The sequence below is a fragment of the Schistocerca gregaria genome, chromosome 5 (genome assembly GCF_023897955.1).
Source record: "Schistocerca gregaria isolate iqSchGreg1 chromosome 5, iqSchGreg1.2, whole genome shotgun sequence".
Lineage (NCBI taxonomy): Eukaryota > Metazoa > Arthropoda > Insecta > Orthoptera > Acrididae > Schistocerca > Schistocerca gregaria.
The window spans coordinates 214,132,859-214,147,755 of NC_064924.1; the positions used below are offsets into that span (position 1 = coordinate 214,132,859).

At 40.8% G+C, this 14,897-nt stretch overlaps 1 protein-coding gene across 3 annotated transcripts in view; it reads right to left on the minus strand.

Moving 5' to 3' along the window:
• LOC126272379 (uncharacterized) overlaps window positions 1-14,897 on the minus strand; it is a 136,957-nt gene that overhangs the window by 48,231 nt on the left and 73,829 nt on the right. For all 3 annotated transcript variants that reach the window (XM_049975194.1, XM_049975192.1, XM_049975193.1), the window contains exon 6: window positions 11,544-11,724. In XM_049975194.1, the coding sequence (XP_049831151.1) occupies window positions 11,544-11,724 (181 nt within the window). The remainder of the gene's footprint in view (window positions 1-11,543; window positions 11,725-14,897) is intronic.

The window sequence follows — 14,897 nt, forward strand, 5'->3', positions numbered from 1 at the left end:
CAGTGATGAAGAGGGCATTTTTGTGTGGTACCCTTGCAATTCAAAACTGTGGTGGAGCCTTTGTCCAGAGGCAGGATTATAAGGTCAGGATAAGTTTATGGACGGTGGACTGCGGTTCTTTCTGTAGATGTAAATTAGTTTACATGTTGAGGGATGTGGGAAATTATGGGGTGGCTAGGTTCAAGGTTAAGATATTCTGGATAGTTAACAGTTGTTTGTTGTTCTTGGTGTCGACGTACTGCATTGCTACACTGGCTGAAAAATGGGGTTTGTAATTTGGACACTGACTTCAGCAAATAATGTAGCCAACATATGTACAGTTGCGTTTCACAGTACTTTAATTTCACTTTTTCACAACACCCCACTAATGCACAGTGATATGTGTATGGTCAGTGCACTATTGTTTAAACTTTCCATAAGCCTCATTAATAGTTTGCAGGCGAACCTTCACATACTGCTACAATAGTTTACTGTTGGACATCTACGAACAGAAAAAGCCTAACCACAAAGTTCACAATTCTTGAAGAATAAAAAGGTACGTATGGAGCACCTACTGTCACTGCGGCCTATTGGTGTTACACTTATTCCACAGTTAATTTGAAGCATTGTTGTTGTTCTAATCAGCACAGGTTACTCATCAAACTCGCGAACAAAAATTGGGCCATTATGTACCATCACAAAATAGGTGCTGAAACTAAACATTTTTCGAAGTTAAATTTACAGAAATTACAGTTAAACCTTAACTCATTAAATTCAATGAATACATCAAAAAATTGCATCTTTTTAACAGTTTCCTCTACTATGAGGGTTAAGCTGTATTATTTGTTTAAATCACAAAATTAACAAATGTAAGTACGTAAACAATACTTTAGACAAAACTGTTAATTATTTTGGAATTAATTAAGGGCTGGCTTTGCTAACATGTTTTCTAATAGAGCCAAATACACCCTTTAAGATAACTATTAGTTGTTCCTCCAAATGTTTATAATTAGTACAGAATTTATATTTGTTACACAATAGAGTTTAATTACTGATTTCACCCTATAACAAAAGATACTAACTAATAATAGTCAAAATAAATTATAAATTTCCTTGGACCTGTAAAACTTATCAGTCCTTTGAATTTTGAAGGTTTTACACAATAGCATAGAACTTCCTATCACTTCAGGAAACAAAACTTGGCCAAAAAAAGAAGGTGTTTTTAGAACAGTCTTTCATGCAGTGCAACATGTAAACATGTACACTGCATATTTTATGAAAGTATAAATACAAATTCCACCATATACAGCATGGTAGCTTCCGAATTACTCAAATTGAAATTGCGATGTGCTTTTGTCAGCCAGTCACAGCTCATCTTATGTGGTCTCATTAAGCAATGACAGTAGATATTCGGAGCACAAGATATTCATAACACAGAACATGTGATATAGTCAGCTAACAGTAACATGGGTCAAGTAGTGCAAACACATGAACAGGAAAAGTTAATGGTTTAAATTGATATACACACAGTGTAGCTAAAAGAAAAGCTAAGCTTTCATGTATAATATTGGTCTATTTTAGTTTGTGTTGCCGTTTAACATGTATCAAACACAAATATGAAAGTAAAATTTTAAATAATGGTGTGTATGATAGTTCTTCTGGACTCAAAGTGGGTGGTCCTAAAAGTGTTCATTTTGAATGAGAGTCAAATACTATGTGATTTAAGAAATTTATCACACATTCTCACATTTAACATAGTTCATTTTCCATAAAAGGAAATTTACTTTGAAAGTAACACTTCTCAAACCACCGTTCACAATATTTCCCTTTGACCTCTTAGAAATGTAGACAGTTGTAATGTCATCGAAAGCAGTTTGTTGTATTGCACAGTCTTCATTCTAACGCTGTCAGTAGACACTTGTGTGTGCTATGTTTTGTTGTTGGTGTTATCCTGTTGTTATCTTTTTTTCTGCAAAAGTGGGCTAAAGTAATAATCTTTGTTCGAGTGTCAGTTCTTACCAGCGAAATTTAACTGGAGACTAAAAAATGAAAAATTCAAGGTGTTCTAAAAAATCCTGTTTTTTTCCATTTAAAAAAATTCCCACATTTTCTCATACCTCCCAGTTGTCCCAGGGTTTATAAATCCTGTAGGAAGGATAATTTTGGTCTGTGGTAGATTCAATGTGACCCTTGGTATATTTGGAGACGGGTCTGCTCTGCTCGCTGTTATCAACGTGACCACGGATCACTATGCCATAATGAAGGGATGTCTGGGTGTGGAATGGATGCCAGCTGTTGAAGTCAAGGTATTAGCAGTGGGTGGTAGGTTTGATGGGTATGAAGGTACTGATGTACCCAACCTTGAGGGGAAATCAAACAACGGAAAATCCAGGATGGAATGTAGCAGTATTATGAAAATGACAATAGTGTATCACCCTATAGCGGAGATGCTGAGTAGTAGACAGGAACAACAAAAAGACTGGCTTCAGCTGCCAGAGACAATTGTCATGTGTATGTGAGCTGCATTTGTGTGTGTGTGTGTGTGTGTGTGTGTGTGTGTGTGTGTGTGTGTGTGTAGGAGACACTGAAATCAAGGAAAGTGGCCTGCTGATCAGAGGAGGAGGAGTCGGTGAAATTAATGTTACTGTAATAAAATGAGTCTATGAATGGATCATTTAGCTAACAGAAACTAATACAATAAGGATTTGAGAACAGGGGATGAGGAGGAGGAAAAACTGAATTACTTGAGTAACCAGTAGTATACGATATATTATCTACATGTTTGATCAAGAGCTGCACTGAAACAGAAAGAACAATTCTGCAAACATTCTTCTTAGATATATATAGTACTGGAAATATATATATATATATATGGTAATAATATAATGTCGTGTGCCGAGGACCTCCCGTACGGTAGACCGTTCGCCAGGTGCAAGTCTTTTGATTTGACACCACTTCAGCGACTTGCGCGTCAATGGGGATGAAATAATGATGATTAGGACAACACGACACCCAGTACCTTGGCAGAGAAAATCTCCAACCCAACAGGGAATCGAACCCGGGCCCTTAGGATTGACAGTCTGTCGCGCTGACCACTCAGCTACCGGATGCGGACTATATATATGGTAAACCTGTGCTAAAACAACAATTATCTCTGAGTGCACTTCCCATCCATATAAAAAACAATATGGATATTATTAACAAAGTTATACTATTGGATGACATGTATCCAGTTAAGTACACACCTGGAAATTGAAATAACAACACCGTGAATTCATTTTCCCAGGAAGGGGAAACTTTATTGACACATTCCTGGGGTCAGATACATCACATGATCACACTGACAGAACCACAGGCACATAGACACAGGCAACAGAGCATGCACAATGTCGGCACTAGTACAGTGTATATCCACCTTTCGCAGCAATGCAGGCTGCTATTCTCCCATGGAGACGATCGTAGAGATGCTGGGTGTAGTCCTGTGGAACGGCTTGCCATGCCATTTCCACCTGGCGCCTCAGTTGGACCAGCGTTCGTGCTGGACGTGCAGACCGCGTGAGACGACGCTTCATCCAGTCCCAAACATGCTCAATGGGGGACAGATCCGGAGATCTTGCTGGCCAGGGTAGTTGACTTACACCTTCTAGAGCACGTTGGGTGGCACGGGATACATGCGGACGTGCATTGTCCTGTTGGAACAGCAAGTTCCCTTTCCGGTCTAGGAATGGTAGAACGATGGGTTCGATGACAGTTTGGATGTACCGTGCACTATTCAGTGTCCCCTTGACGATCACCAGAGGTGTACGGCCAGTGTAGGAGATCGCTCCCCACACCATGATGCCGGGTGTTGGCCCTGTGTGCCTCGGTCGTATGCAGACCTGATTGTGGCGCTCACCTGCACGGCGCCAAACACGCATACGACCATCATTGGCACCAAGGCAGAAGCGACTCTCATCGCTGAAGACGACACATCTCCATTCGTCCCTCCATTCACGCCTGTCGCGACACCACTGGACGGCGGGCTGCACGATGTTGGGGCGTGAGCGGAAGATGGCCTAACGGTGTGCGGGACCGTAGCCCAGCTTCATGGAGACAGTTGCGAATGGTCCTCGCCGATACCCCAGGAGCAACAGTGTCCCTAATTTGCTGGGAAGTGGCGGTGTGGTCCCCTACGGCACTGCGTAGGATCCTATGGTCTTGGCGTGCATCCGTGCGTCGCTGCGGTCCGGTCCCAGGTCGACGAGCATGTGCACCTTCCGCTGACCACTGGCGACAACATCGATGTACTGTGGAGACCTCACGCCCCACGTGTTGAGCAATTCGGCGGTACGTCCACCCAGTCTCCCGCATGCCCACTATACGCCCTCGCTCAAAGTCCATCAACTGCACATACGGTTCACGTCCACGCTGTCGCGGCATGCTACCAGTGTTAAAGACTGTGATGGAGCTCCGTATGCCACGGCAAACTGGCTGACACTGATGGCGGCGGTGCACAAATGCTGCGCAGCTAGCGCCATTCGACGGCCAACACCGCGGTTCGTGGTGTGTCCGCTGTGCCGTGCGTGTGATCATTGCTTGTACAGCCCTCTCGCAGTGTCCGGAGCAAGTATGGTGGGTCTGACACACCGGTGTCAATGTGTTCTTTTTACCATTTCCAGGAGTGTATATCATCATTAACATACAGTCTAGCTTCCATTTCTTATATTTTTCATGATAAATTCTCCTTTTTTGAGAATAGTTTACTATGTATCTATAACAATATACTGTGCCTTCGCTCTTAAAATATTTATGTAAACATTTATTAAGTCACTAATGCTACACACTGATCCGGATGGCCATGCATGTTAAAACACTGCCTCCGAGACAGGGAAGTGCGCTGGCCCCAGATTGAATCCGTCCAGTGGCTTAATGGTGAGTCGACATGCTGGCCAGCCTGAATGTGTTTTTTAGGCAGTTTCCACATCCAACTAGGTGAATACTGGGGTGGTACCAAAGTACTGCCTCAGTTACAATATTGGCAAACATTTAGAAAACCTTCACTCACTTTCACATGAATAAAACGACATGGAGACAGTTGTCGTACACACATTCTGTCTGGGTGGTAACGGAGTGGCAATAGGAAGGGCATCCAGCCACCCCTTAAATTAACCATGCTGACCCTGCACCACTGTGGGATAAAGACCCAAGAAAAGAGTCACTGATGATACAACTGATATCTGGTTTTCTTGGTCACAAGTGTAGAGGACAATACATTTAACAACTGGGTAGATGTCTTTGTATTGTGTTTTTACCTCTTCTCTCTCCTTTCCCCTAAATCTTCATTCCTTCTTCCACATGTCCTCCAATTACTTGTTGCAACAAATCTTGTGCCGCCATTCAACACTCATTGCCATTCCTTCCTGACCCCACATCAAACTCCCCTTCTCCCTCCTCCTCCTCCTCCTATTTTGTTTCTCAACATGTGCCTCATTATGCACTGAGAGTATATATACAAATGCAGCATTGGATTATATCTTCATTTGTCCTTAGATTACATTTAAATCTTTTGCTGTATATGACCAATGTCGAGTGACAGTGTAGAAATATTACTACTCGGGGTAATCTATTCAGCAAATATTCCCTTTTACCTTTGGACATTTTGTTCAGTGATAATAGAAACAATATATATACAACTTTTCGGAAATACACACACACACACAAAGCACTGTCACTGCTCCCCCCTCTGTGAATGACAAAGACAGTGAGGCACACAATACAGAAGTGGAGGAGGAAATGAAATGAAATTTTTAGGGTAGGTTGAGAGGGTACGTAATTTTTTTCAGTTATTATAAAATTCAGTTAAATTTACAAGAGAACTGGCATTATAAGCCCACTTATCAGTATGATTTTGCACCCACACCACCCCCCACCCCCACCCTCTGGCATGGATGCGTGCACTGATTGGTTGGGAAGGTTGTCATAAGGTCCTTGTAACCTATCCTGAGGCAAGTTTTCCCATGTATGTTGTAACTGGTCCTTGACATACTGGATGTGAAATGGAGCTGACATCCAAGCCGATCCCACATGTTCTATCAAGGAGAGGTGTGAGGTTCTTGCTCCTCTTGGGAGTACTTCAAAGCCACTTGTTCATACACACACAAGCTGTGTGTGGATGAGCACAGTCCTGTTGAAAAATGCATGACATGATAGGTAACTCATGAGGACGCAGGATAGCTGTGACATATTGTTGTGCGATTAGAGTTCCCTCAATCCCTACCACCCGTGATCTGAAGTCATACTCATTGGCTTCCCACACCATGATGCCAGAAAAACACTGGAAAATGATATATCTCCTCAGGTCACAGCCATACTCACCCACAATGGTTATCCATGGTAGTGCATAACCACAATTCACAACTGAACACACAATGCCAGTCATCAGCAGTCCATGTTTCCCAGGCTTGGCACCACTCCAAACACAGCAGATTGTGTTGCGGTGTTAACAGCAGCCTACATGTAGGATGATAATTCCCTAGTCTAGCTGGTGCTAGCCAATGAGCAATGGTGTGGGATGATGCCGAATGTTGCAGTCTTTTACATTCTCAGATGGAAGGTGCAGACTGGAAGGGTTACGGTGTGCTTGATGCACAATATGGTGAGCCTGCCTTGTAGTGGTTAGTCAAATGGAAGCTTGACCATGAGTTCACTTGCCCTTCCCATGCAGTCCATTGTCAGTCCAGTGCCACATAAATGCTCCACAGATCTGAACACTGCACAATTTGAACATCCAGCCAAATGGGTAGGCCCCTTTCGAACTGTCAGATCCCGAAAATGCCACTTCAAATTCATACGTAGCAGCATCACTGCGTCCTTCAAAGTGGTTACTCAACATTTGATGCTATTCATGCTCCTTATATACCCTAACAGGCCTGGTAACAACATTAAACATGATCAACACTAACACACTATGGTGGCAATTTTACTGTTTTCAGGGAATTGGAAGGCTTAATCATTTACTCATCCACCAATGGTTTTTACCATGTTCTTTGGCCTCTGCCATGTTGGCAGGTTGAACAACATTCACTTTGCACGATATGGCAGTTGTATGAGTGTGTATAAAAATCTATCTTCATCTTTTAATGAAGAACTTTCTTATTGCGGATTTCATAAACTTCGTGTTATCAGTAGTCTATGTAAATTACAAAAGAAAATGTGGTCTAACTAATTAATGGAAAATCTCATATAAAGATGTGAAACAATTACTAACAAAGAGATAGAGGGGCTGGCCAGTACTTACCTCAGCTCAGTCTAGGTCCCTAGAATTATGCTGGAGGGCATGCTCCGCTAGTGGGTATTGGACATCTCCTAGGCGGACAGTTCGTCTATGTCCGTTCATGCGCTCAGCCAGTTTCGTTGTTGTCATACCAATGTAAAAGGCTGTGCAGTGCAGGCATGTCAGCTGATAAATGACATGTGTAGTTTCACATGTGGCCCTGCCTTGAATTGTGTATGTTTTACAAGTAGCGGGGCTGGAGTAGGTGGTTGTGGGGGGATGCATGGGGCAGGTTTTGCAGTGAGGTCAGTTACAGGGGCAGGAACCGCTGGGTAGAGAAGGTAGTCTGGGAATATTGTAGGGTTTAACAAGGATGTTACGGAGGTTAGGGGGACGACGAAAGGCAACTCTGGGTGGTGTGGGGAGAATTTTGTCAAGGGATGATCTCATTTCAGGGGTTGACTTGAGAAAGTCATATCCCTGGCGGAGTAATTTATTGATGTATTCGAGGCCAGGATAATATTGGGTGACAAGGGGGATGCTTCTGTGTGGTCTGAGGGTAGGAATACTGTTGTTGGACGGGGAGGAATGTATTGCTCGGGAGATCTGTTTGTGGACAAGGTCTGCAGGATAGTTGCGGGAGAGGAAAGCACTGGTCAGGTTATTGGTGTGATTGTTGAGGGATACGTCACTGGAGCAGATACGTTTGCCACGAATACCTAGGCTGTAGGGAAGGGAGCGTTTGATGTGGAATGGATGGCAGCTATCAAAGTGAAGGTACTGTTGTTTGTTGGTGGGTTTGATATGGACAGAGGTGTGGATGTGAGCTTGAACAAGATGAAGGTCAACATCCAGGAAGGTGGCTTGGGTTTTGGAAAAGGACCGGGTGAAATTCAGATTCGAAAAGGAGTTGAGGTTATGGAGGAAATTAAGGAGTGTTTCTTCAACATGAGTCCAGACCACAAAGATGTCATCTATAAACCTATACCAGGCCAGGGGAAGCAGCTGTTGGGTCTTCAGGAAAGCCTCCTCCATGCGGCGCATGAAGAGGTTGGCATAGGACGGAGCCATCCTGGTTCCCATGGCAGTTCCCCTGATTTGTTTGTAGGTCTGGCCTTCAAAAGTGAAGTAATTATGGGTGAGGATGAAGTTGGTAAGTGTGATAAGGAACGAGGTTTTTGGAAGATCTTCGAGTGGGCGTTGGGAGAGGTAGTGCTTAAGGGCAGAGAGACCATGGGTGTGTGGGATGTTTGTGTAAAGGGATGTAGCATCTATGGTGACAAGAAAGGTTTCAGGTGGGAGAGGAGTGGGAATAGATTTGAGGCGTTCTAGGAAGTGGTTTGTGTCCTTGATGTAGTATGGGAGTCTTCGGGTGATAGGTTGGAGGTGTAGGTCTACCAGAGCTGAGATACGTTCTGTTGGGGCTTTGAAGCCTGCTACAATGGGACGGCCAGGATGGTTCTCTTTGTGGATTTTGGGTAAGAGGTAGAAGGTAGGGGTACGTAGCTCAGGTGGAGTGAGTAAGTCTATGGAAGCCGTTGTGAGGTCTTATGAGGAACCTTGGATTTTTAGGATTTTCTGCAGCTCAGTCTGGATGGAGGGAATGGGATCCTGGGTAACAGCTTTGTAGGTTGAGGTGTCGGAGAGTTGACGCACTCCTTCTGCCACATACTCCACATGGTCAAGTACCACAGTTGTGGAGCCTTTATCTGCCGGAAGGCATAGGTTTATAGATGACATCTTTGTGATCTGGACTCATGTTGAAGAAACACTCCTTAATTTCCTCCATAACCTCAACTCCTTTTCGAATCTGAATTTCACCCGGTCCTTTTCCAAAACCCAAGCCACCTTCCTGGATGTTGACCTTCATCTTGTTCAAGCTCACATCCACACCTCTGTCCATATCAAACCAACCAACAAACAACAGTACCTTCACTTTGATAGCTGCCATCCATTCCACATCAAACGCTCCCTTCCCTACAGCCTAGGTATTCGTGGCAAACGTATCTGCTCCAGTGACGTATCCCTCAACAATCACACCAATAACCTGACCAGTGCTTTCCTCTCCCGCAACTATCCTGCAGACCTTGTCCACAAACAGATCTCCCGAGCAATACATTCCTCCCCGTCCAACAACAGTATTCCTACCCTCAGACCACACAGAAGCATCCCCCTTGTCACCCAATATTATCCTGGCCTCGAATACATCAATAAATTACTCCGCCAGGGATATGACTTTCTCAAGTCAACCCCTGAAATGAGATCATCCCTTGACAAAATTCTCCCCACACCACCCAGAGTTGCCTTTCGTCGTCCCCCTAACCTCCGTAACATCCTTGTTAAACCCTACAATATTCCCAGACTACCTTCTCTACCCAGCGGTTCCTACCCCTGTAACCGACCCCACTGCAAAACCTGCCCCATGCATCCCGCCACAACCACCTACTCCAGCCCCGCTACTTGTAAAACATACACAATTCAAGGCAGGGCCACATGTGAAACTACACATGTCATTTATCAGCTGACATGCCTGCACTGCACAGCCTTTTACATTGGTATGACAACAACGAAACTGGCTGAGCGCATGAACGGACATAGACGAACTGTCCGCCTAGGAGATGTCCAATACCCACTAGCGGAGCATGCCCTCCAGCATAATTCTAGGGACCTAGGAACCTGCTACACCGTATGTGCCATTTGGCTTCTCCCACCCAACACCAGTCCCTCTGAACTGCGGAGATGGGAACTTGCACTCCAGCACATCCTTTCATCTCGCCATCCCCCTGGACTGAACCTACGTTAAACAACCTCACTCCCATTTACTTTTCATTCTTCTCCTCTTTCCCTTTCCTCTTTAGCCATTCATGCATCTTTTCATCGTACATAGTTGTGTTTATCTTTATACTATACACCTCTTTACTTCTGTATGCATCCTCTTTGGTTTGAAGATAGCACAGTACCTACAGTAGAATATCTTTGGCTTCCCTCTGACAACCATGCCTCCATCCTTGCTACCTTCCCTGTTTTCCTTTCCCTGTCGCTTCATAACCTGGGTTGTGAGTAACTAAATCCACTTTCCCTTCTTCCCTTTCTTTCCCCTCTCTCCTCCCTGATGAAGGAACATTTATTCCGAAAGCTAGGAACTTAAATTTTCGGTTGTTTTTTGTGTTTCTATCGGCTGCACTGAGCTGAGGTAAGTACTGGCCAGCCCCTCTTCTCTTTGTTAGTAAAAGAAAATGTGGGGCACATGATATTATTTATACATTTCATGTACTAATATAAAGATGTCTTTCATATGCTAAATTATTAAGCTGCATTGTTTATGTATGTAGGAACATTTATAAACACTTCTTCAATGCTTAAAGCTTCAGGGCATTTGACAACAGCAGCTTGTCCTAGCCAGCTAATATGACTGACTGTAAATTCTACTATCTAATTTCTATGTGCCTTTAAATATTGTCAAATGCATGATTTTGGTACACTTTTTTGATCAAGTAGCTGAGTTAGTGGGCTTGTCTAAAGGATGAAAATGCTGTCAAATCTAGTCATTGAATACATTAAGTCACAATGCAGCTTTTTGGTGGAACTATCTTTCATTTTTGTAGCCCAGCTTTCAGCAAAACTTGAATGAAATTAGGATAGAAGCTGAGAAAGGGAGGAAAGGCACATGTGTAGCTACTGAAGGTTGCCACAGTATAATTCCGAGGTTCACACTTCGATGGTGGATAAAATTGTTCATAACACAATTATGTACTCTATTTTGGCTTATATTGTGTATGTGTATGAAAAAATTATATTAAAATATAATTTTCAAAACCAAATATTATTAACAAAGTCAAAACAATTGAACAGAAGAGTATTTTAGCAGGTAAAGCCTTTGGACAAGACTGGAAGCTCACTGGGGGACAGTGTCCTCAAGTAAACTTTGGCAACTGTTTTCATGTTTTACTGACTAGTACAGATTACTACAGTACTGTACAGCACGAGTATTTGTACACTTTTACTTTTAAGAATTTTGCTGCTTGTCTCCTAAATTCAGAGTTTGGAATGCCTCATCATTTTGAAAACATCTGAGCACTCTTTCTATTTTTGCTAGGTACTTCTATGCTACGGAGGAATTTTAAAAAATTCTGAAAGGGTGAGAGTACTGTATTTTAGAATATATGTCAGCTCTACTCTAGTTATTTCTCATTTGGTGATTAGTAATTTGCTACGTCTCTGCCACTATAAATACCGTGAATAGTTTTTTTAAAGCTATGCCCTGTGAGATGTCTCATATAACAACACTTATTTGTCTTTGTGAAATACTTACTTTCAACAGGGCATTTGAAAGTTCTTTCTGGCATGTGTGTTAGTGTGTGTTCCTTTAAATGTTCTGATCGTAAGAAAGACTTGCCACATCCATCCATCATACAGTGGTATTTCCTTTCATTAGTATGCTTATACTGATGGCGCTTCAGTTTGCTTGCACTTTCAAATGCCCAGGTGCAGTCCTGATGGGAAGAGAGAACATTGGGTAAAAACAAATCTAATGTAGTTTAGTTTAGTTAATTTAATTGTGTTTTCGGCTGGTTACTGCAAGGACATAGCCTATGAGTGGGTCCCGACCCCCTTTGTCACATAAATGAAGTTATGTGTGACCTAGCTGTCATATAGTAAAACTGAAAGATATTTTGATTTTGAATAATATGGCAAAACGAGATACATACTACCGACAGTCAACAAGGCCATACGATAGATTCAAACTATGGCTATATCGACAGCATTCTCAACTGCTACACATCCTTATTTTAGCCAAGACAAAGTACTGTACATTAAGGGCCTTATTTGAACTGAGTAGTCTTAATTTCAATACAGCAGTCTCTTACTTTTACAGCTTGTGATGTCTTAACTGTCATGGCAACAGAAAGGAAACAAAGATTTTTACTATAGTTGTCAAGTCCAGTTCTGTGGTACTTCTAAGAGCATATAAACAAATTTAATGTAACTTAAGAAAATTTGTAATAAATTTCAATTACATTAAACATATTTTTAAATAATTAATTGTCTAAGAAGTATATCATTAATGTAAAACAAATTTTTATTTTTTTATTTGACAGACCTATCTAACCTTCAATCAAGATTCTGACTTTATATAACATGGAAGGTAACAACACTTGCATTTTGTTGTACTACATTAGAATATTTTTAGTCAAATTGGTTAACTCAGTTTATAGCTTGGCTGTTGCTATCATATAAAAATAGTTCATACACAAAAAATTCATGTAATGATTTGTGTGACTGAACTATGGATTAAATATTGCTTTAATCTATTTATTCAAATTAATTGTTTTTACTCACATTCTTTTGTTTTGTAGTTTTTATTTTTTCAGATGTTCTGTCATTACCTTCAGACTGTAATCTTTACAAGTTGCAGGGAAAATGATACAAAAAATAATATTTTCATTATTTTTGTAACAATACTTCTCTTGATTTGGAGAATACTAACTTATTTCTCTGACAGACAGTATTTAATTTTAATGGTGGTTTATGTAACACTTCAACAATATGCATATTTCAGCAATATTTACATTGGAGGCAGCTATTCATCGTCTTTTTGTACTATGTGCCTGTGCATAAAGATGGTTCACTTCTGGAATGGCGATATGCGATGTCTTCACGTTTTACTAGAAGAATGATATTCAACTGCAAAATATCTTATTCGCAATATCCGTAGAACACTGAGTCCAACCATCACAACTCTAATGTATTTGTAAATCAACATCATACTAACAACAAAGTATGTTGTACATCACAGTAGAGCTTATTAGCATCAAAGACTTTATAACCATATTATTATGGATAAATACAAACTCATTTATGAGGTCGCATATACTAAAAGTCTAGTTGAAATCAATGCGTGAATCAGTGTTAAGGTCACAAAATTGTAGCTCATTGTATTTTTGTGTTCCGTTTTGTTTTACAAATAAATCTGGCTGCTATAGTTTCAAGCTGACTGTTGAAATAGTAATTTTGAGAAAGTTCTTAATCACTTCAGGAAATGGAAGCATTTGAGTACATTAAAGTTATGGAACTTCCTAGAAGATCAAAACTGTGTGCCAGACCAAATGGCAAAGATCTCGAGTTCTAGTCTCGGTCTGGCACACAGTTATAATCTGCCAGGAAGCTTCACATCAGCACACACTCCGCTGCAGAGTGAAAATTTCATTCTGTAAATTAAAGATTAAAAAAAAATTCTGTAACTGAATTTAGGAACTTGGGATGCTCTGATATGCTGAAGGAGTCCGAACCTGGCTTCGGATAAGTTTTGTTTCAGATCTAACTACAATATTCTAGTAGGAGAAAATAGCTATTGTCAAAATAGATTTGAGTCCATTTAACTTTATAAGTTATTCAACCCAACATTAAGATTCTTTTGCTCTGCAGGAGTGAACCTTAAATTAGAAGACAGATCTGGGTTTTGTTAGCAAAGGGCCAATACATTGTATTACAATTCATTTGGCAGGAGAGTGAATTTATCATATTGCCAAATATAGACATATTTAATTGTGCTTCTGGGTTGTTTCATAATAAACGAAAAACATGAGCCTTTTTAAGGTCCTCTTTAAAATATCAGACCCCCCCCCCCCCCCCTTTGATGACAAAATCCTGGCTAAAGCCTTGGTCACTATAATGATACAGAACCAATTTTTACATACTGTTTAATGGGTGATTTCATTTCAAATCATACAGGCCAAGACTGAATGTGTCACATCACTATTTCAAAGTTTTCTGAAAGAAATAAAGGTTGAAGTTCGACAAGACACCTGTCAAAAAATAAGATATTTTTATTTTCTGATGATTTGGTTAAACATTATAGACCTCTTTAAATGAGAGTGTCTGTGAAAATGTCATAACAAAAGAAAAAGAAGAAAATTGCAAATAAAAACTACAAGTGATAGATATCTGAAATTATTTTTAATACAAATCTTGTTCACAATACTATCAGACATGATTAACACATACATACTTCTGAGCTTTTTTGAGTTTTAATTTGGAAAAATAAACTATGAAAATTTGTAACTAGTAGCAAACTTTAAAATTATGTTTTGAAAATACTAACAGACACAAGATGTTAACTGCCTTGAGAAATGATAAAGTGGAAAGACTGCTAACTATCAGCTATGACATTAATGCCTGAAATTCTTAAACTATGAAAATATTTCAACATAAAGACAAGAGAATCTGAAATTTTTTGAATGTCTATAAATTCTTCTCTCTAAAATACCCACTCTGAATATTCTAAAAATTGCATGTATGTTAGTTGTTCATTGTACTTATGGAATGTACAATCAGGGCAGGCGATATTTTACAGTGCAATTTTTTTTTTATTTTAGTGCTAGCTACTCTCAAGATAAAACAATTCTAGACACTTAAAAATTTAAATTGAGTGCTGAACTTCAGTAAATGTAATGCAAAACTAGCATACCTCACTCACAATTATTTAAATGAGTGGGGAAACAACCGTTCATTTTGTTCAAATATTAAAAGAGAGAGAGAGAGAGAGAGAGAGAGAGAGAGAGAGAGAGAGAGAGAGAGAGAGAGAGAGAGGAGGGGGGGGGGGGTAAGCTGGGGGCAAGGAAAGGGAGGGATGGCAGGGTAGATGTGGGAGACTGAAGTATTGCTG